Source organism: Gouania willdenowi, chromosome 21 (assembly GCF_900634775.1).
Source record: "Gouania willdenowi chromosome 21, fGouWil2.1, whole genome shotgun sequence".
In the NCBI taxonomy this organism is placed as follows: Eukaryota; Metazoa; Chordata; class Actinopteri; order Blenniiformes; family Gobiesocidae; genus Gouania; species Gouania willdenowi.
In genome coordinates, this window is record NC_041064.1 from 15,398,918 (window position 1) to 15,420,208 (window position 21,291).

Here is a 21,291-nt window from a genome sequence, read left to right on the forward strand (position 1 = left end):
CTCTAACCCAGAGTTTTTCAACCTTGGGGTCGTGACCCCATGTGGGGTCGCCTGGAATTAAAATGGGGTCGCCTATGTCTGTTAGAATAGAATAGAATAAACCGATATTGATCCCCAAATTCACACGTTGCAGCAACACTATACAATAGCAAAAATAAACTGTAAGAACAAAAATAACTATGAACATAGTAAGGATGAAGGATTAATAGCATTTGCGATGTTATTGCAATATCATAAAACGCGATTTTCTAATTGCAAAGGCTGCAATTGTTAATAACATTTTTTTTCTTGTACTGTCCTATTAAGTTCAGAGAGTGCTTAAAAAGTGCAGTTTACATGTTCCATGAAACGTGAAGTTAGTTAAATATGTTGAAGTGGTAAAGCCACAGATTTGTTTGCTTTATTGTTGTAATCTGTACTTTAAAATGTATATTTTATATTTATTTAAAGTTTAAATACATCTGAAATTGTTTACTATGAAACAGATTGATTTATAGCTTGTGTTCATTGAAAAATAGATGACAAGAGGCCTTTGAAAAAATTATCGCATATCAAATCGCAATATTGAGGAAAAAAAATTGCAATGAAATTATTTTCCAAAATCGTTCAGCCCAACAACATAGGATAATAGTGCAAATATACAACTGTGGGACGAACATAAAGTAGAAAAATAAAGATATAAAATAAATTTAATTTAATAAAAAGCATAAAAAACACAACAATGTACAAATGTAATTGATTAAAAAATAATTACTGATTACATTTTCCAATTTTTTATTACAATTGAATTATTATTCTTGACTACACATATTGATTTATTGTTTGTGTTCGTTGAAAAATACATGACTAGAGGGTCTTGAAAAAATAATCGCATATTAAATTGCACTTGCAATATTGAGGAAAAAAAATTGCAATTAGATTATTTTCCAAAATCGTTCAGCCCTAGTTGGCATAGGTAAATCTGTCTCACTGATTGGACATACCGTAATATTTCTTTTTTTGTTCTATTGTGAATGACAAAATAAAGGAGTTACAAAACGTACAGTTCTTTGACAGTGTTTTATTCAGATTCTAAAATATTTTTTTTCTGATGATACCACAGTTTGCACCTAAAAATTCACAACAGGGCACTGAAGTCTGAAGTAGGGCTGCACAATTAATCGAATTTTAATCATGATCACAATTTTGGTTGAAATGACTAAAATAACCTGATCGTCAGCAATATTTACATCTAAAATACTGGCTCTGCATTCTGCATTTATTCCATTAGCATTTGGTACATTTTTAATTATTGGGTTTATTTTTTTTGGATAATTCTCATTTAAAGCTTCATTTTGCACCGTAAACTGTACACATATTGTTTAACACAGATTTTTTTTCCTATAAATAATTGTGATTATAATCGTGATTACAATATTAATCAAAAATAATCGTGATTAACATTTTGGCCATAATTGTGCAGCCCTAGTCTGAAGTGTCTGTGTTAGCCAAATGATGACCAGAGAACGTCTCCACATACATTACACTCTACGACACTAGAAGTCAGCGCTAATCTTCCAAATATTCTGCTCAAGTAAAATGATGCTAATTAACCCATCGCACCCACTCCTGTAATCAGTAAATCTCACCTGTAGTCTGGATTCTAACGCTTGAAGAGTGAGAAGATGATTCTCGGGTGTACGAGGAGGTTTTGGTGCTTCTGTGTCCAACCCACGCTGAATCAAAGGTTAGTTTTGATTAATTGCAGTCAGAAATTTGAGTAAATACGACAGTTAAGTATGAGATTCTTACAGAATATGATATACCGCAGAGGTCAGTGAGGAGGAATCTTTCTAAAGGCTGCCCATGTTGGACATGTTGGTCCTCAAAAACCAGAAGCATCTGGTCTGTTCCACATCCCAGGAAATCATCCACGTGAAAAGAGCCAACACCTGACCAGGTAGATGCTATCTGAAAAAGGATTATACAAGAGTTAGAACAGTGGTTCGCAACCTTTTTTGGGTCGTGACCCCATTTCTATATCACAAATGAATTTTCTTGTGACCCCAGTGACATTTTTTTTTATCTAGAGTAGCCAGGATTAGTGCCCAAAGTGACAAGATACAAGCCCTGGACTCCATCTTAATCTCCTTGTATTATTCAATATTTAATACAGGGAATTATTACTTTCTTACAAAAAGTAAGTAAGTGGGTGTGGCTTATCACCAGGCTAACGAGATGTGCCAGCTCAGATGTTTTTATACTGCATTATATTTCAACTAGATTTATACTTAAGAAAGTAAAAGTAGAGAAATCTTCTGTTTGAAATTGTCGTAAAGAATAATAATTAAATTGGAATAAAAAATTGGAAAATGTAATCAGTAATTTTTTTTTAATCAATTACATTTACACATTGTTTTGTTTTTAATTTAAATTTATTTTATATCTTCATTTTTTTCTAATTTATGTCCGTCCCACAGTTGTATATTTGCACTATTATGTTGTTGGGCTGAACGATTTTGGAAAATAATTTAATTGCGATTTTTTTGCCCTCAATATTGCGATTGTGATTTAATATGCCATCATTTTTTCAAGGGCCTCTCGTCATGTATTTTTCAATGAACACAAGCTATAAATCAATCTGTTTCATTATAAACAATTTCAGATTTATTTAAACGTTAATTAAATATAAAATTTAAATTTTAAAGCACAGATTACAACAATAAAGCAAACAAATCTGTGGTTTAACTTCACGTTTCATGAAACATGTAAACTGCACTTTTTAAGCACTCTCTGAACTTAACGGGACAGTACAAGGGAAAAAAATAAATTACCAATTGCAACCTTTGCGATTAGAAAATCGCGTTTTATGATATTGCGATAACATCGCAAATGCTATTAATCATTCAGCCTTACTATGTTCGTAGATATTTTTGTTCTTACAGTTTATTTTTGCTATTCTATAGTGTTGCTGCAACGTGTGAACTTGGGGATCAATATCGGTTTATTCTATTCTAATAGACACTTCAGGCGACCCCATTTTAATTCCAGGCGACCCCACATGGGGTCACAACCCCAAGGTTGAAAAACTCTGGGTTAGAGTTTTAAGACATAAAAAAAAATAAATGATGCAGCATTTTGCAAAAAAAAAGATAAATAAAAAATATATATACCTGAAATGTGTCCTTCCATACAGCACAAACATGTCCTCCCTGGAAGAATACAACTAGTAGGCAGCCATTTCTTCCTGTGTTGAGCAGCTGAATAGTTCTAGGCTCATCAAATGGTAGCTGACATGTATCTTTCACCTCCCCATTGTCAATATAAACAAGTTGCTGGTTGGAAGTGGCTGTGACCACACCACATGCGAGCACTCCATCCTCTCTGGTGGCTGACACCACCAGGATGCAAAGGGTGATGCTGATGTAGGGATGAGGTAGAATCACAGTCCCATCAAACACGTGACCATCCTCTATTAAATACCCAGTAGTCCTGTTTGTAGTCGGATTATTATCTGAGCCCTGCAGCCCAATAACACAAATCTGCCCAGTATGAAGGGGAAGTTCTGCTGTGATGCTGTGTGGCAGCCTCATAGGTATCCGTCTGACTCCTTGTGCCTGCAGAGAGGTATAAAACACAGTGTTGTCATGGCTCCACAGCACAGTAGGGCCATGGAGGATGCAAAGGCGTTCTTTTATTTCGTAGGGCAGTGTGAACTCAAAGCGGGGCTCCAGTATGTCCGAGGTGCTCAGTGAGAGCAGGCTGTACTTGAAACTCTGTCTCTTCCCACTTTTCTTAGTCACCAAAACACATGGAATAGCAGCTCTGCTCCGCGTGTCGGTGGCACGCTGACACTTCACTATGTCCACGTGGGAGGATGATTTCACGCTAAGGACGGTTGACCCATCAGATGCCTTCAGGAACCCACGTTCCTCTCGTTTGAACGAGAACCGGCAGAAAGTTAACTCAGTCCTAATGTTGTCAGTCGGAGCTCGTTTGCAGTCGAACAAAATGACGTCACCACAAAGAGGTACTACACGAGGATTGGCGTTTAATTCTTCCCGTGGCATTTGATCCATTTTGTCGTTTCAAAAGCAGTTTTAAACCTCCGTGAGAGTAAACCCTGCTGTCATTTAGCAAAAATGTTAAGTCGTCAGTAAAAACAATACATGTTACCTTCGCTTCTGTTCGAGATAAGATTTTTTAATTTAGTGTGTCTATCAGCCCATTTCCCATGTTTCATAGCGACACGTGAAGTAGCGCCAAGAAAATCCAAACACTTCCGGCTAAAAACGGAGTGCATTCTGGGAAAGTTTGTAACTTTGTAAACAGGATGTCCCATAAACGCAGACAAAAAGACAAACAACTACAATCCACAATGTTAATTAATCTTAATTAAAAAAAAGAAGCTTTAAACCGTATTGTTTAGTTTATAAAAAAACTAATTTAATTGGTTTATATTGTGTATCCTGCACAAATTTAGTATTTTAGGGAAAGTATTTTTTTGAGCAGCACTAATTTAATTGATATAAAATTACACCTGACTAATTTTGTATTTGAACTGTTGCTGTTGTTTGTTAAAAACAATTTAATAATGTTCATTTTTGTCTTAAGATAACATAAAGCACTTTTCTTAGTTAATTAGTTAAATATACTGTCATCAATAAATACTATTATTCATTTTTGATCAAGTTTTAACAGTGACTGCTAAATTTGTGTTTTCTATCTATCGGCCTAACTCTCCTTATTCACTCCCTCATAAAAAAGCTGTAGGCTATTTGCCAGACTGCAAAATCTTAAGTATGAACCACAGGGATTGTGTGATAATTGATAGCCACTCTTTCATGAAATATGAAGGAATGGTGAGAGTTTAGGGAACCCTCGAAAGGTAAAAACAAAAACAAACCTATGATTAATTCTATTTATTTTAAGATTTTTACGATTTAAAGCTGCCGAAATTTTGCATTTCCTGTGGTTCGAAGACAAATGGGACAACTATAAACTTTGTACACTTTCTTAAATAAAGTATTGCAATAAGCATGCAATACCTCTGCCTCCACCCAGGGGGCAGTGTTTTACGCACGCAAGTGATAGACCGATACATTATTATATATTATAAGCCGATTTTTGTCATTTTGTGTCGTTTACGTGTATCAGCATCGGCCGATGCGGACTGTTGCGTTTGCCAATCCGCATTATTTACAGTGAGCAGAAATATTTTCTACTTGTTCTTGTTCTACATCACCTGTTTTTAATATTCGTTAAATATTTTTTTTTACTTGTTCTTGTTCTACATCACCTGTTTTTAATATTTGTTAAATATTTTTTACTTGTTCTTGTTCTACTCACCTGTTTTTCATAATTGTTAAATATGTTTTACTCTTTGTCATTCTACCTCACCTTTGTTAATTTCAATAAATGTTCCTTTTTTTTAAAAAAAAAAAAGAGATTCGTACCATTTGTTATCATCATTGTGTAATTTTTATGTTGTAAATTGAGGAAACAAAAGTAGTATCGGCTCCAAATATTGACTCAAGTAATTCGGCAGTCCGTATCGGTCATTTATATACTTTTTTATCTATTAATTATTTTACGAGTTAAAGAAAACCTCAGAATTAGAAAAAGCGTGCACTCCGGACCGATATTGATTTGTTTTGGGGGGCCGATGCCGATACCGATTTTTTTTTTTCCATCAGCCCAAGCCGATGAAAAAGGTTTAAGGTTCCATATTTTTCAATGATTTGATCTATTTGTTGTTGTTGAATATAAGTTTGAAGAAATATGGAGTTGTGTGCCTTCAGCAGCAAGTGTCATCACAATCACCGTTTCTACCGGGCAGGTAGCATCACTGCAGACCCCTCCCACCCTGCACACAATCTGTTTAAACTCCTCCCCTCTGGCAGACGCTACAGATCACTGTACGCCAAAACAACCCGCCATAAAAACAGTTTCTTCCCCCAGGCTGTCACTCTGATCAACACTAAACAGTCAAAGAGTGTCAGTCCTGTTTCTGTGAAAAAACCCTGGAACCAAACATAACAACCTTGGATCAATCTGACACTGAGAATGTTCATGTACATACCTTTAATTTAAATGTTCTACTGCACTACTTATCAATGCTCTACTGCACTATTTTCCTTTTATTATTATTATATTTTATTATTATCTTTCTTTTCTATTATTTTCCTTCTTTTATCTTATTTTTTAATTTTTATTTTGTATCTATTTATTTATTTTTTATACTATTATTATTATTATTATTATTATTATTATTATTATTATTATTATTATTATCATCTTGTTATTTGCACATTCTAGTCTAACTACTGTTTATATTTATACTTATGTTTATACTTATTATCATCTTTCTAGTTGATTGTTTATTGTTGAATGTTTTCACTATTGGAGAGAGCACAGTTGACCGAGTCAAATTCCTCGTGTGTACAACATACACTTGGCGAATAAAGATGATTCTGATTCTGATTCTGATATTAAATGTTTTCTTTTTCTTCTCAAAGCCACGTTATTTAATCCCAGAAAAGCAGTCAAACGACAGTAAGCCTGCTATCATTCTGTTTACACGCACAGTGTTGCTTCAACAATGAACGAGAAGCTGAAAGTTTATAGTAAACATCCTAAACGGAAGTACAAAGAAACTCCACCCGTCTCCGCTCAAACAAACAGCCTCGCGATGAAGGTGGAGCCACGGCTGTCTCCAAAATGGCGTGCACCGGACGTCAGTTTCACTATTCGCCGTGATTCATCTAGAAGTAACGCTAGCTAACCGGCTGCTGCCTTCACGCGGAACAGACACCCACCGACACAAGAACATGGCTGAAGTTGAGACACAAGAAGGAGAACAGGTACGCTTATTCTCAGTTTTAACATGTGTTTGTGTCGTGGCTGTCTCTGAACAAAGTCTGTTTTGACAGGACCTTCAAAAGAAAATCGAGGAAACGAGGCTGAAATTCAAGAGCGAGTTCCTGCAAGGTAAACAGTCAGTGAGCAGCTCTAACCACTCATCTGTCAGCTACTGACGAACAACATACAAGTGTCTGTGGTCATTGTGTCAGTCAGTCAGTCGTTACAGCTGTATTACCTCTGGGTAGTAACATGTTGACCCAAATGCTTAGAGCCTGGATAAGCTTCAGCAGATGACCTGCTAACATTAGCAGTGTACCACCACTACAGTAGAGTACAGTAGTAGTTTATATTACCAGCCTCAAGGAAACTAGTACTGTTGAGGTTTTTTGTGTATTAATATTACAATCAGAGATGTAAAGATGTATCTTACTCAAGTAGAAGTGCTGTTACTTGATTGAAATTGTACTCAAGTACAAGTAAGTCATATATAAAATACTCAAGCACAAGTAAGAAGTGGCTCAATTAAAAAGTACTAGTATTAAAAAGTTACTATTTATATTTAAGTCTTGCCATGGTTCCCTTGCATACAGTAAATATCTCATGTATAAACTTAAAAAGGAAGAGACCAAATCTTACACACTTGTAACTTAATTTATTTTGCACAGAATAAAAAGTTTGTCAAAATGTACAATTCTTCTTCTTGTTTATTTTATATATATATATATATATATATATATATATAGTAACACCAATGAATTTAATTCAAAATAATATAAATTCTCAGGTTACATTTATTAACTCTAAAACTGAGAAAATAACCTCCATTCAATGTTGTTTTGGCGTTAAGGATCCTTCCTTCCGCTAATGTGGGTTCGAATCCCACTTTTGTCATATATAATTTTTCATTTTAACATATTTAACATGGCAAATTCCACCTTTAAAAATACATTTACAAAGAAATTTTTTTTTTTAGGGCATTTCCTTAGTTAGGGTTAGGGCTAAAATAAAAGGGTTAGAAAAGTAGCTAAAAATGAATATGAGCTAAAATAAAAGTGACGGAACTTTAAGTCACGTGGTGCACCCATCATGTCACCTAAACTGGCCAACGAGGGGTGTTCTGTATGAATAGCCATGGCCTACCTTTAATCTGATTGGTCGGCTATGATGTGATGCATTCAATTGTTGTCCGGTCATTTCTTTTTTTGTAGTTTCCCAATGTTAGTTGATCATTTTACTCAGTAAAACGTACTTAAGTACAAGTTAAATTACTGATTTAGAAATATACTCAAAAAAGTACAAGGACCCATAAAAGCAACTGAATGACAGTAACGTGAGTACTTGTAACCTGTTACTTTCATCTGTGATTACAATACACAGGAATTGTTATTGAAAGTCACATAATTGTGCCTTTTTATGTTAATCATTTTTTTGCAGATTCAACAGATAAGTACGACTCCAGAGATGTGGAGAGGCTTCAGAACAATGATGCCCTGGTGGAGTGGTACCTGACGTGGAGAGTTTACGTGGTTGATGATACCTTGAAAATGATCGATGAGAGTTTTCAGTGGAGAAAAGAGTTTGATGTGAACGGTAAGACCAAAAAAAAAAATAAAAACACCTTCACAATGCTGCTGAATAGCCTGAAATACGATATCCATGTTTTTTTTCAAAAACCAGGGCATTGGATTCCCTCGGGTAGACTACTTCTCCTGTTTTTGTGTTTTTTTTTTTTAAAGTTTACACAGAATCAGAAACTTATTCAAGTTCAATGTCCAACCCCTGCTCAGTCAGTAGTAGATAGTGCGGTTGTTGACATGGCAACATTTAGAAGTGTACACACTGGTAAATTAAATCAGTGGTGATCTTTGTGCTCCACTGGGCGGAATCCATACACGGTGCCATTGTGTGTCCAAAGCCTATATCCCCTTACAGGCCAACCCTGAAAACAGTCTTCTTTGTTCCTCACAGCTAATATTATGTTGTCCAGCTATTGCAGAAAATTGAGTTAAGTTTCAAAAGAAAAGTTGTTGTTTTGTGCTTCCAGATATACTGACATAAAAAGGTTTTTATTAAGTGTGTTGCTGCAGCACAAGCAGTTTCAGAAGGAACTATTTATGAGAAACTGACTTACCCAACACTACACTAACTTCTAAAAAACTATAGGGGACTTTGCTGATTTAGGAAGAAGCTTGTTTGGCTTGAGAAAAAAAAAAATCACGACAAAAGTGTCGTTGGCAGATTTTTAGTCTGCTTCGAGCCAAGTTGAAGTAATAAGCATAACAAAACCATGCAAAAAAAGGTAAAAGAAATTATAGTTTTGATTCCTGACTTTAGATGCAATTCCAGAAGGTCTTGCATCGCCAAAGTTTTCTCATTTTCTACGAGTTTAAAGTCGTCTTTTTGTGCTTTTCAGATCTAACCGAGAGCGTCGTTCCCAAATGGATGTTTGAAACGGGTGCCGTGTACCTCCATGGGTACGACAAAGAGGGCAACAAGCTCTGTACGTGCACATTTATTACCATATTGTCGTCTTTTATAGTTTGAGTATCAAAAAACTTGAAAAACAAAGCCTTTTTGTTTCTTTTTTTAAAGTCTGGTTTAAGGTAAGGCTGCATGTGAAAGACGCAAAAACCACCTTGGACAAGAAGAAGTACGTTGCCTTCTGGCTGGAGCGATACGCAAAGAAAGAGCCTGGGATGCCGCTCACTGTGGTGTTTGACATGTCCGATTCTGGCTTTGGCAATATTGTAAGTATTATGGCACGTTCACAGCAAAAGCATCAGGTTTTCATACACAATATATGGTGGACGCACTTCTAGGAGCGTCGAGGGATCCCGCAGCACCTCCGGCGCCTCCTGTGCGGCGCGTTTTGAAGCTTTTCACGCCGTGGATGCTGCGTGTTTGGAGATTTCAAGCTTTTGAATGCGCGTCCCGTGCCTTTAACGCGTGTCGGCCAATCGGGAGCTTTTTGCAACAGTGACGCATTTCATGACCGGACTGTAGGACCCGGGTGACAACAGGAAGCCAACACAACTATGCCGTGCTCGCTCCTAGCTGTATGACTCAGCGGAGGATGTGAACAAGCATTCGATGTGAACGCAGTATTAGAGACGATTTGCACGTCCTTCTTTATTCCGTCTACCTTAGTTTGCCATTACTTTCTTAATTGTGATACTCCTTTGAATCAATGTTCAGTTTGTGACTCACATTTTTTCATTCCTTTTCACTTTGACATTTATTTCTCTGAATAAAAAATAAAAAAAAGACCAGTTCGTCATTGTAACTATGGAGCTGGCCACCCACCACCTATTTCTCACAGTTTTTCGCTGCAGTCTTGCAGAGACTAGTGCTCCTCCTCAGCGGTTTAACACTTTGAAGATTAAAGTAGCCTTTAAATCCTGATGGTCAATTCGAGTGGGCCGTCTAATCCGCAGGCTCACTCCGTTACAGCCGTGAGCTCCCTGTCAGAGCTGTCAAAGAGCGTGTTTCCTTGTCCTGCCGCCTGTTGTAAAAACGTTTGCCTGAAATTAAATCTCAGGGAGAAGAAAACGCAGAACAAGACAACAAAAAATAGGATGCATGGTAGAAAGCAGAAGAATAAACAAATGGATTGTAGGTGAGTTTGAAAGGCAGACTTTATGCAGCCTGTTTGGTCTCACTGTTGAGCCAGAGCAGCCAGAAGGACTTCATTAGGCTTTGGAGGTGAGTCTCCTGCATCGCAATGAGGCTTCTGCCCAATTACAGAGTCTGCCTGGGTGTAGGAGCTGTGTCAATCCACGCACTGGCTGTTTGATCACTTTAATTAACAGAATACTTAAGCTATGTTCACGCTGAATGTCAATTCCCATTTGGTTTTTTTGCCCACATGTGACATGAATCTGTACAATTTAAAAAAAATAAATCAAATCCGACTCATGTCACTGTCATGTGGATATAAATCTGATACGTATCTCATATTTTTGCAATGCGACCACTGTCTGAACGGCGAGGTCGCATTCAGTCCAACCTTTACGTCATAGAAATGCAATAACGTCATATTTCTGCGTCCCAGGAGGGGATTTATTATGCTATACATATTATCAGTGCCACACCTCTAGGTTTACTTAGATAAACACAGCGTGCCCACGTGTCTTACCAGTGTCACCATTATTGTGCAACATTCCAGTAAACAAGTTAGTGGTTCCTTCAACAAACAGTGAGAACATTTCTGTGAAGACCTACCTGCACATTTTAGTGAAAAAGCAAAAAAAAGAGGTTTTGAGAAGGAAAAAAGAAAAATAAATTGATACTTAGCGCGAGCATATCAATAATCGATCGTGCGAAAAAATATCACGATATCGTCACACTCCTAGTGCATAACCAGAGTGTGAATTCACAATGAGGCACAGCAGGAATGAAATATCCCAACACTAAGCACTGCATGTTATTTTTTGCTCAATACTTTTAGTCACAGGCATTAAATGTTTCTTTATGGTAATTACGTTCACACTTTAGACAGTTGCTTTTTTATTCCCTGTATTGAATTGATCCACTGTATGCAAGCGCGTACGAATAAGCCAAATCGACTTTTCCCGTATGTTTGTAAGGAACCTGACCGGGAATAATTTAGATGAGGTTGCCAGGAGTTTTCATTAACTTTAAAGTGGATGGCTTCAGATCTGGCTGCATTTAAGAGGGAACGTCTCGCCTCCGTCGACGTCTGATGTTTAAACACTTTTAAAGCCCCGATGTGTTGGGTTGCATATTGATTTTCTCGTTTTCCTTTCAGGACATGGACTTTGTGAAGTACATTATTAACTGCTTCAAAGTTTACTATCCAAAGTTTTTATGTGAGTATCCAGACGTGTCATAAAGTGAATAGAGTTGTTTAACAGTGTATGTTTTGGATTTTATAAAATGACACCTGTTTGATATTTACTTTCAGCCAAAATGATCATCGTGGATATGCCGTGGATGATGAATGGTGAGCTATAAACTACCATTTTTATTCTGTTAAGTGGGGAATTCTTTACAGACGATGACGTTGCATTTTAAGTTAACATATCTTTTTTTTTTTTTTCAGCCGCGTGGAAGATTATAAAGTCGTGGTTGGGTCCAGAGGCCATCAGCAAGCTCAAGTTCACTTCCAAATCAGAGGTCCAGATGTACATCGGCCCAGAGTACCTGCCCCCTTATATGGGTGGAACGGTAGGACTTTCAAAATAAAATCCTGCATTTTCACTCAAGTTTTTCCTACACTCTTTCAGAGTTGCGTTATTATGTAGCGTAGCTTTAATTGTGATCCACATATTCAAATATTTTAAGGGGTTTTTCTGGCAGAAATGTTTTATTGCATAACTATTAATTGAATGATGTCAGTGTGACCCTTAAACCAACCACAGTATTGTGCATCCTTATGGGGTTAGTTAGTGTGGAGACACGCGGTACTCTCTTAACTGTAACAAATGAACTATGTTTTGAGAACCATGCTTGTTATTCATCTCTGTCAAAGGACCCTTTCAAGTACAGCTACCCTCCTCTTCCTGATGACGACTTCCAAACCCCCATCAGTGACAATGGACCCATAGTCAGTGAGGATGAGACGGAGAGTAAAGAGGGCGAGTTGGAAAGCAGAGAAACGCTGGAGTCCAGCTTCAGCTCTGAGATTGTGGCAAAGCCTAAAAAGGTACATTCTTTTTTTTTTTTCAGACTTGAGCTCATGGAGTAGTAATTATTAGTGTGGTTGTGTTTGGTGGTTTAGTTGTGAGCGTGTCCCTGTCAGCAGGACACAGTGTAAGCATGTGGTTTATAGGGTGATGACATACAAGTATGAGGCAACAATGTCCTCCTGTTGACTTCATATTCTACTACTTCTATCAATAGCCGTCATATGGACAAATATCACCTCCGTTTCTTGCTTTTTACAGTGTTTTTCCTCATTTTCATTATTTGGTGTGAATTTACTCATTAATAGGGTTTTAAAAAAGCATCTTGTCTCTGTAAAGGTGACTCCTGATGTATCTTGTTGCAGCAAAATCATACATCACAAGCAGCACAACCAGATTATTTAAGTGTTCCTCAGAGGGTTTCCTGCTCTGTCTCTTCAGAGCTTACATTCCTGTTCCCTAGCAGCAGCAGCAGCATCATCAGCATCACTGAGACATCCTGCAGTCTGACTGTCGCCTCCTTTCCTTTGGGTGTCATCATAGTAAAACTATGGTTCACTCCCCATAGGACCTTCCTGTTTAGTACCACACAATCTATTAGTCTCTATTTGTAGCTAGAAGTATGAAGACAATGTGAATGGAAATAATGGATGGGTGTTAAAGGGCTCATCTGAGAATATTTAATAAAAAGCCTGTTGTGGGGGGGCGGTTACTTTTGTCATAAGCCAGAAATGGACAACTGTTGTTACTACAGCAGGGGCCACGAGGGGCGAGGACCAAATAATTAACATTCATTACATTCATGTCGGCATTTAGAATAATGAGCAGTCTGAGGATTAATACAGGAATGTACAAACAATGGTTTGTGTGTTTTTGAGTAATTCTGTATATTTTGTGTTGATTTTTTTTTGTTTTGTATGTTTTCTGTCATTCTGTGCATTTTTGTTGTTCCAGTTCTTTTTTGTTTTTGGTCATTTTATGTTTTTGGAGTAATTTTATGTTATGTTCACAAGTGGGAAAACGAACAATTTCGACATTAATGTGCCTAAGTTTGCACTTTTTACACGTTTTTATTTAAATTAGGGAGATTTTGTGGAATAATTTGAGTTTAGTTTACAACTAAATTATTTTGTGATTTACGCAGTGATTCATGTCACATGTCTGTCATTTTAATGTCTTTCAGCAAGCCAAATCGAATTTGGCCACCGGGACTTGAGTTTGACACGTGGTCTAGAGTAATTTTTTGTGTTTTTTTGTTGCTGTTTTATGTGTGCAGTATGTGTTCTGGGTTCTTTTGTATTTTTTTATGTCTTTTGGTAATTTTGTGTGTTTTTGTGATGATTTTGTGCATTTACTTTAGGGGCTGCACAAAATTAGAACAAGGACCAAATGTGGGCCCCCGAGCCGCCAGTTGCACACATCTGTCCTAAGCCGTTCTGTTTCTACTCTAGTTTTCCAACCCTGTGTTGTTGGTGTTTCCTTACTTGACCTAATTTGTGTCGGCACTGAAACATCACTGATCTGCACATTTATTGTTTAGCCTGTAACAAACTGTATCTACTCGTCACCCAAAGCTGCTCCCGTTAGCCATCTTAGCCTCCCCCAAACAAACAACGCTCCCATTGTTGATAAGTGCCACATTCGCTCCGCATGACCAAATCGAGATTTAAAAAAGCAAATGTATGCAAATCGTGCAGTTGTTCAGCCTCAATAGTAATACTGTGGACACGCATCCTAACTTTGTTTAATGCTGAAGACAATTTGCATGTCCTTTTTTTTTTTTTTTAAACACTCGGGGCCAAATTTCATTTCCTAAACCATCAATATTTCATGCTGCTGTCATGTGAGGCGTCAGCATGCATATCAGGTCATTAGTGTCAGCACTTTGGGAAAGAGGAAGAGGTCTTTTGGGACACCCTGTCAAATTAAAGTTATGCAATCACTATATTGGCGACTGTTCACACACTACAACCAAAAATAAATCACTATTTTCCTTTTCATGGAACTGAATAATTAGGTCAAAATATGAATATGGTGGGGAGGGTTTTTTGTATTTATTTCAAACGAACGAATAAAAAAATGGACGAAAACGAAAAAACAAATATCAACAGAAATCTCTATGAAATTAAAAATTTCAATTTCAATATAATTTTTTTTTTACCATTAACAAACGCAAAATCCAATTAAATAAACTAAAGTGACAATACAAATAAATACTCCACTCGAGTTATTAAGAAAAACAGAATAAAAACAAACAGAATGCACAGGTGCCATCAACATCTGTGAGATTTACTTTCTCAAAGATATAGCTTTTCAAGCGAAACTGTAGGAAAATAATTGTGTTATTAGCTAATAAGCAGAATTGTTAGTTACCCTCCTGTATTTAGTGTTTTTGTTTATTTAAGGGATTTTTGCTGGCAAGTCATGATTACATAAAGGCAGATTTGATGCCAGTCTTCACATTCTTTGCTCTTTGTGCAGCTTTTTCTGTTCAGCTTTTGTCTCGTTTCGGCGCTCCAGTCCCGACTCCATCCCAACCCGAATCCCGCCGAGCTCCAGGAAACGCTTTACTGATAACCTGCTGGCTTTAACAATTAATTGCCTTTCTCTGTGTTTTGGAACAAGGGCTGGTGGTGGTAAGGCCCAGCAAAAGCTCAGCTCACCCACACAAGACGCTCCCGAGTCCACAGGATTTCTGCAGGCTGGGAAGGCAGGTGTATTCCCCTCGGTGCCAGTGCACTCCCCCCCCTCCCCCCCACAGCCGACTGATGCCGTCCCTCAACCTTTCACTATTCATTCTTGGACTGCACATTTCAATTCGACCCCTCGAAAATTTCAAACCTTATCAGTTTGATAGCGTCTCACTTATCGTTTGCTCCATGATTGGCAAATGCTAAATTGAGTCAGATTCTCATTTCATGGTTTAATTAACTGGAAATACAAGACAGGGTAATTCAGTCACTGTTGTCCATTAATAATTTTACCTTACTTGCTGCTTCTATCCACAGATTAGAACTGCTCCGTTAGTTACTGCTGTAATGCAGTAGATGAAGTTATTAACCTGCTACTAATACTTAATTATGTTTCTTTGCGGCAGCATATTAACAGTAGCCATTTGTGCCTGGTGCACAAACATTTTCTTTTACTGACTTGGAAATGTTAATTTTGTTACACACTAATCCTTTGTGCCTTAATTTATACTGTGATAGTAAAAAAAATACTAATCGTAGATGTATATCATGTTTTTGTTTATCAAATTTGATACACATCATTTGCACAAATCATAATGTCTGTAATTTTTAACACTATTACAATGGTCATTCATTTCAATTGTGGTTTGTTTTCTAAATCATTTTTGGGGTTTTTTTTGTTTTCAATAAATTGTAATTTACTTTGTTGAAAATGCTGTGTTGGCAACAAATGCACCTGAATCATTGACTGTTTCTTAATTGTAAGTGTATTTTTAATTCAAATTTGCGCATGATTGTAATTTGTTTTTTTTTTTTTTAAAATGCTAAATAAATGAAGACATTTCATCAGCACCTCATTATCTCCCGACATCTTCATTTCAGCAGACACGTGACAAACCGCTGCTAAGTTATGAGAACTTTGTTTAGTTGCTTATCACAGCAAACTGCACACTTCCCCACTGTGTCACAAACCACCTCATCACATGGAGTATCCACTCACGTTACCCCCATTCCCCTTCCTCTTTATACTCTTCACCTGATTTGCCATCTTTAGAGTATCCCCTTCAAACCTTTGGAAGCACCTGACCTTCTCTATTTATATTACACAACATTTCACAAGTCAGCTTAATGGTCATGTGATATTGTGTAAGTGGGATGTTGGTGAAAGTTTACATGGTTTTTTGAAAAAAAGAAACATCGTCCTCCAATGAGTAATTCAAGACTTGTCTTGTTGACCTGCTTTTGCTTAACCTTTAACATTCAGTCATGAGTTTTATTTCTCCAGTTTCTATTTTTTTTACACAACCAGCTGACTGAGATGCATGAAATTGAAGGCCAGGAAAAAAAAGAAAAAAAAAAAAGTTGCTCTTTGGAATAAAAGGTCATTACAGAGGTTATGGTTTGACTAAAAGCTGCTCTTTACTGTGTCACAAGAGCCGTTTATTCATTGACGCGGTCTGGACTTACATTAACCGAAACTTTTTATTTATTTTTTTTCCAGTTTGTAGGCTTGAGGTGACATTTAATTTTCTCTAAAGAAAATGGATAAAGGGTCAAAATGATGTCGTCATCAGTATTGCAGGAATCTTTAACTCGGTGCTCTTTGTTGTTGTTCCAGGTGAATTTCCAGGAAGAAAATGTAAGGACGGAGGACAACGATAAAGCAGATGCTGGTGCAAAAACCAAAGGGGCCAGGAAGCCCTTGACCACCTTCAATGGACCGCTGCTAGATGTGAGGTAAGCTGTTGCACAGCTAACACCAAACAGCAAATGGTTGATTTTTAAAATGCTTTAACCCCAATTATTGGAGCTTCATGTGTTTACTGTTGTTCTAAGCCTGATCAAGTCTAAGCTTTCATCCAACTAGAACACATTAAGCATGCACTCGTGCAAAAATATTGAGCAATTGTGTAACCATCTTGTGCCTAATTGTGTACAATGTAGTTACAAATTTAGATTTTGGTGTCTTTATTCAAATTTTAAGCCTGTACAGTATGCGTTATCCTGGGAGTTTGGCCCCATGAGATGATATAGCATCCAGAACACACTGGCCCTGACTATATTACTGTAAGTATTGGTATAGAGGGGTGTCAAACTCATTTTAGTTCAGGGGACTATCAATTATCAACTGGTTTAATCTTAAAATAATTAACAATTTAGGCAGAAGAACCAGCATTTTCAACATTAATGTGGGCTAGTTTTCACTCCCATGTAAATTATATTAAAGTATGTAAGGCACTAACAACGTCCAAATAATAAATGTCATACATCAGTCCCTGCAGGATCTACACTTTAGATTTCTTTAATTTTGTGACCAATTTCTATTTAATTTTAGGGAAATGTGGAATAATTTACAAAAAAAAATGACAGGAGTTTGGAAAAATTAAGTGTTCTTTCAATAATTTATAATTAAAAATAACTGGGATCTTGAAATATAAGCATGTGAAAACCATGATGTAAAGCTTCATTTAATAAGTGTATATGGAAGGACTGAGTTAAATTAATGTGTAATTTGCACAATGATTAATGATTTCTCATGCATGCGGGCCGAATTGGATCCTCTAATAGGCCGGATTTGGCCCCCAGTCCTTCAGTTTGACACATGTGGTTCCCAAACTGGGGGGCACGCTAGAATGGCCTTGCTGAATCTTGCATGAAAAATAGAATTTCTTTTTTTTTTTCTTTGCACGGTATTAAAGAGTTTTACTGCTTAAAAAGTTTGGAAACCACTGGTATAGAACAGGGGTTCTCAACTCGTCTCACCCTGGGACCCATATTTTGTCACGGTCATCAAATCGCGACCCAGAATTCAACTGACCAAATTTAGTTTTTTTCAAAGATAGCTGTTGAAAGCACACATACATAATCTTTTTTAAAACTTAAATCTATATATTTTGCTGTGCTACATGCATTTCACAGCATGCCTGTCAAAAGAAAAGTTTTTTTCAAAATAAAAGACAAGTCCAACATGACAGACATTAAGTATTTTTTGTTTTTTTTTTTTTGGGACCAGCTTTCCGCGACCCATCCAGTACAGATCTGCAACCCACTTTTTCGGTCCCAACCCACCAGTTGAGAATCGCTGGTATAGAGGATGAATAGGTTTTTGCTCTTGCCGGTATACTGATTGTTATCCAACTTGCGCTCGGAAATGTTTTATTGTTTAAAGTATTTTCTCGTAAATATAGCAAATCCCATCTTGTACCTAGTCGTTTTAGGCTAACACAAAGAGATGTTAGCAATCCTATGTACTGTATGTACACAGTTACCCCGGGGATCGTCACTTAGCAGAACATACTGTACATGCAGCCTTTCACTGTCCTCTGCATCACTGGTCAACCCCAGTTATAACTATTTATATTGAGTTTCTCATTGACCTATAATTGATTACAGAATAGGAATGCTATCGAATCTGTTGTGTGTTTTCCAATTATCAGGCCTCCATAATGAGCTATCTATGTAGATTTAAACAGTTGCTAACAGTTGTAGTCATTGTGTTTCTATTATTTATCACCACTTCTATCAGCCAAATTGGGTAATAATGGAGCCTTTCCCAGCCTGCAGAGTAAACACAATTATCAACTAACATTTGTAGACAAAAAAAGTAAAGAGTTTCTCTGTGAGACTATTTTTAATGGCCTAACAAGCACATAGAGGTTTATACTGGCACATTTAGCAATTTCAGGCACACTTTGGAATGATGGTTTTCAAACTTTAACGCTGAGTCTTTCAGGCATTTTCCACTGGGTCATTTGGACTCCATCAAAGCTGAAATCCATGATTTTTCTGATCAGGTAAATAGAGTTTTAATGTCCAGGCAAACACACCAACGTTGAGGGCAGACATTATATGAAGACATACCTGCATCTTTGTATAGATTTGGTACAAAGAGGATTTTTCAGGTGCTTTACCTTCAGAGAACTCACGTAGTAGTAGTTTTTTATTCGTTAGTCATTTCATTTCATTAAACATGAAGCAAAACATTTCCATAATTTTGTGCACAGTTACTACTTATTATCCCTAACCCTGTTTACAAACTTCCACGAGACAAAACACAAAGATTTATAATACACAATTCCAAGTGTCCAACAGAAGAGAAATACACATGTGTTTAGAGTAGTTATTTTAACATAAATTTCATTTTATTTTGTTATTTTTATTTTTAAACTAAATCACATCATTTAATTTATTTCATCAAGTCTTTTCATTAGTTACTAATTTATTCATCCTGAGCTTATATATTTTTTTCAATTATAGTAGATTTATGCATCTTTTTGAAAGCTGTGACTGTTCCAGACTGTTTTATTTGATCTTTCAAGTCATTCCACAGATTAACACCACTTACAGAAATACATCGACTTTTATTTAATTTGTTCTAGCTTTTACTTTTTGGAAAGTAAAAGCGAGAGCGTCTTTGTTGTTCAGCATCAACGTAAAACATGTTGAGTATTTATTATGCAGAAATGACATTATGCCTACCCTGTGCATTCTTCCAAACACAGTTCTCATTATTGATCCAATGCCTAAAGTCATTATTGATGTGTTAGTGCCAAGATGTCCTTATTGAAGCTGAAATTAAGGATACAATCCGTCTAGTGTTTATTGAGTGGAGAGAAGTTGATGGTTCTTATTATTAATGGTGCCAAAGTACTGGTAATTAGTGGCAAATAGTAGACCAGTGAAACATTATCTATGAAAGAGGTGAAAACTTAACTTTCTTACCAAATATTTCATTTGTTTTTAAAACTTTTATTGCTTAGAATTGATAATTAAAAAGGGAAAAAAAACCTGCCAAACTGTTGATTTTCAAAGGAGTTTCCTAATGAGAAATTTGACTGGTACTTGATAATGATGAGATATTAATCTGCTTTTAAAGGAACAATGGCTTTAACGCAAATTTTATGATGATGAACAGATTTATGGTCTTGAAAGCGTTTGTCTGAGATGTGTGTTGGCTTTAATTTGAGATGAGTGGCTTTCATAGCGAGAGCGAGGTGTTTGATTTGTGTGTTTGCTCAAGGTTTCTTTGTCCAGAGGATAAATCTGAGCTGAACGCAAATGCCTAACATGCACAACTCTTTACACAGGTAAGGAATAGAAAAACATGCCAGGGCATTGATGACAATGATTTTACAAGCAAAGCCGGTATTACAAGCAATGCTAGTTTCTTCTGGGAAAACTGAGAGTTTCCAAAATGTCGCAGGTGCAGTTTGTGAAAACATTTAGTGCTTGCGAGCTAACCTTTTGTCTTGAGTTCAATCCAGGGTTCTGCTTTAGCTCTGAATTTTGGATCTTATTTTATTTCGTGCTCTGTTTTCTACATTTTAGAGGTCATCGCTTGTCCAAAAATGTGTTATTCAAACTCTTACGACAGCTAATTTGGTAATAATTTCAATCGTATTTATAGGAAGACTCTAAAACACTGCCAAAACACCCTAGTTCAAAAGATTTCAACTGCGTATATCACGTTTGATACCCTTGTTCTAACCGACAGTTGAAGTAAGCAGATAACTTGTGGGTGTGGGTGTGGGTGTGGGTGTGCGTGTGCGTGTGTGTGCGCGTAAGAGAATTACATACTCTAGAGTGAGGGACTCAGTGAAAGAATCACACTGTGTCCAAGTTAAAGCTAAAACTAAACTAAAAACTAGCACTAAAAGAGAATAACTAACAAGGATAACCAAAACAAAAGCACTCAGAAAGCGCAAACCTCCACAAAGTGTCAACTATCCTCTTTGCCAGATATTGGTAGTTATCTGTATCGGTGATCCCGATCATGGTACCACGAGTATTCACACTTTAAAGGCTTGTAAGACATTTCTATCTCAATTATTAATCTTACAGTAGGTCCAAATGTATGGACAACATTACTCTTTCAAAAAACAATACGATGAAATACACAATCCGGAGCCAATCTCGATGAGATCATTTAGGAACCACCCCGATATAACAATCAAATCAAATTTCATAAAGATTACAAACCAAGAAAGGAATAAGGATTTTTGTTTGATTTATTTATTTATTTTTTTCCTCAAATTTTGCCAGTGATGAGAGCTAGGGAATTTTCAACTTTTTAAACTGATCCAGAATCAGTATATAGATATGGATCCCCTCCG

General features: G+C 36.7%; 2 protein-coding genes across 9 annotated transcripts in view; one reads left to right on the forward strand and one right to left on the reverse strand.

Moving 5' to 3' along the window:
* fancb (FA complementation group B) overlaps positions 1–7,154 on the reverse strand; it is a 20,040-nt gene extending 12,886 nt beyond the window's left edge. For 2 of the 3 annotated variants that reach the window (XM_028435244.1, XM_028435243.1), the window contains exons 1-3: positions 3,153–4,272; positions 1,792–1,950; positions 1,629–1,715 (exon numbers count right to left, since the gene is read on the reverse strand). In XM_028435244.1, the coding sequence (XP_028291045.1) occupies positions 1,629–1,715; positions 1,792–1,950; positions 3,153–4,058 (1,152 nt within the window). In that variant the 5' untranslated portion in view covers positions 4,059–4,272. Of the gene's footprint in view, positions 1–1,628; positions 1,716–1,791; positions 1,951–3,152; positions 4,273–7,078 lie in introns of those variants that run through there. The other variant, XM_028435245.1, reaches the window with a different exon arrangement.
* The window catches only part of mospd2 (motile sperm domain containing 2), a 26,478-nt gene continuing 11,832 nt past the window's right edge, over positions 6,646–21,291 (forward strand). For 5 of the 6 annotated variants that reach the window (XR_003672573.1, XR_003672571.1, XR_003672570.1 and 2 more), the window contains exons 1-10: positions 6,647–6,842; positions 6,912–6,969; positions 8,278–8,433; positions 9,257–9,343; positions 9,436–9,590; positions 11,612–11,672; positions 11,768–11,806; positions 11,906–12,030; positions 12,335–12,508; positions 16,797–16,915. Coding sequence is in view for 2 of the 6 variants with exons in the window: in XM_028435246.1 (XP_028291047.1) it covers positions 6,810–6,842; positions 6,912–6,969; positions 8,278–8,433; positions 9,257–9,343; positions 9,436–9,590; positions 11,612–11,672; positions 11,768–11,806; positions 11,906–12,030; positions 12,335–12,508; positions 16,797–16,915 (1,007 nt within the window). In the remaining 4 variants the exon portion in view is untranslated. Of the gene's footprint in view, positions 6,843–6,911; positions 6,970–8,277; positions 8,434–9,256; positions 9,344–9,435; positions 9,591–11,611; positions 11,673–11,767; positions 11,807–11,905; positions 12,031–12,334; positions 12,509–16,796; positions 16,916–21,291 lie in introns of all 6 variants that reach the window. The other variant, XM_028435248.1, reaches the window with a different exon arrangement.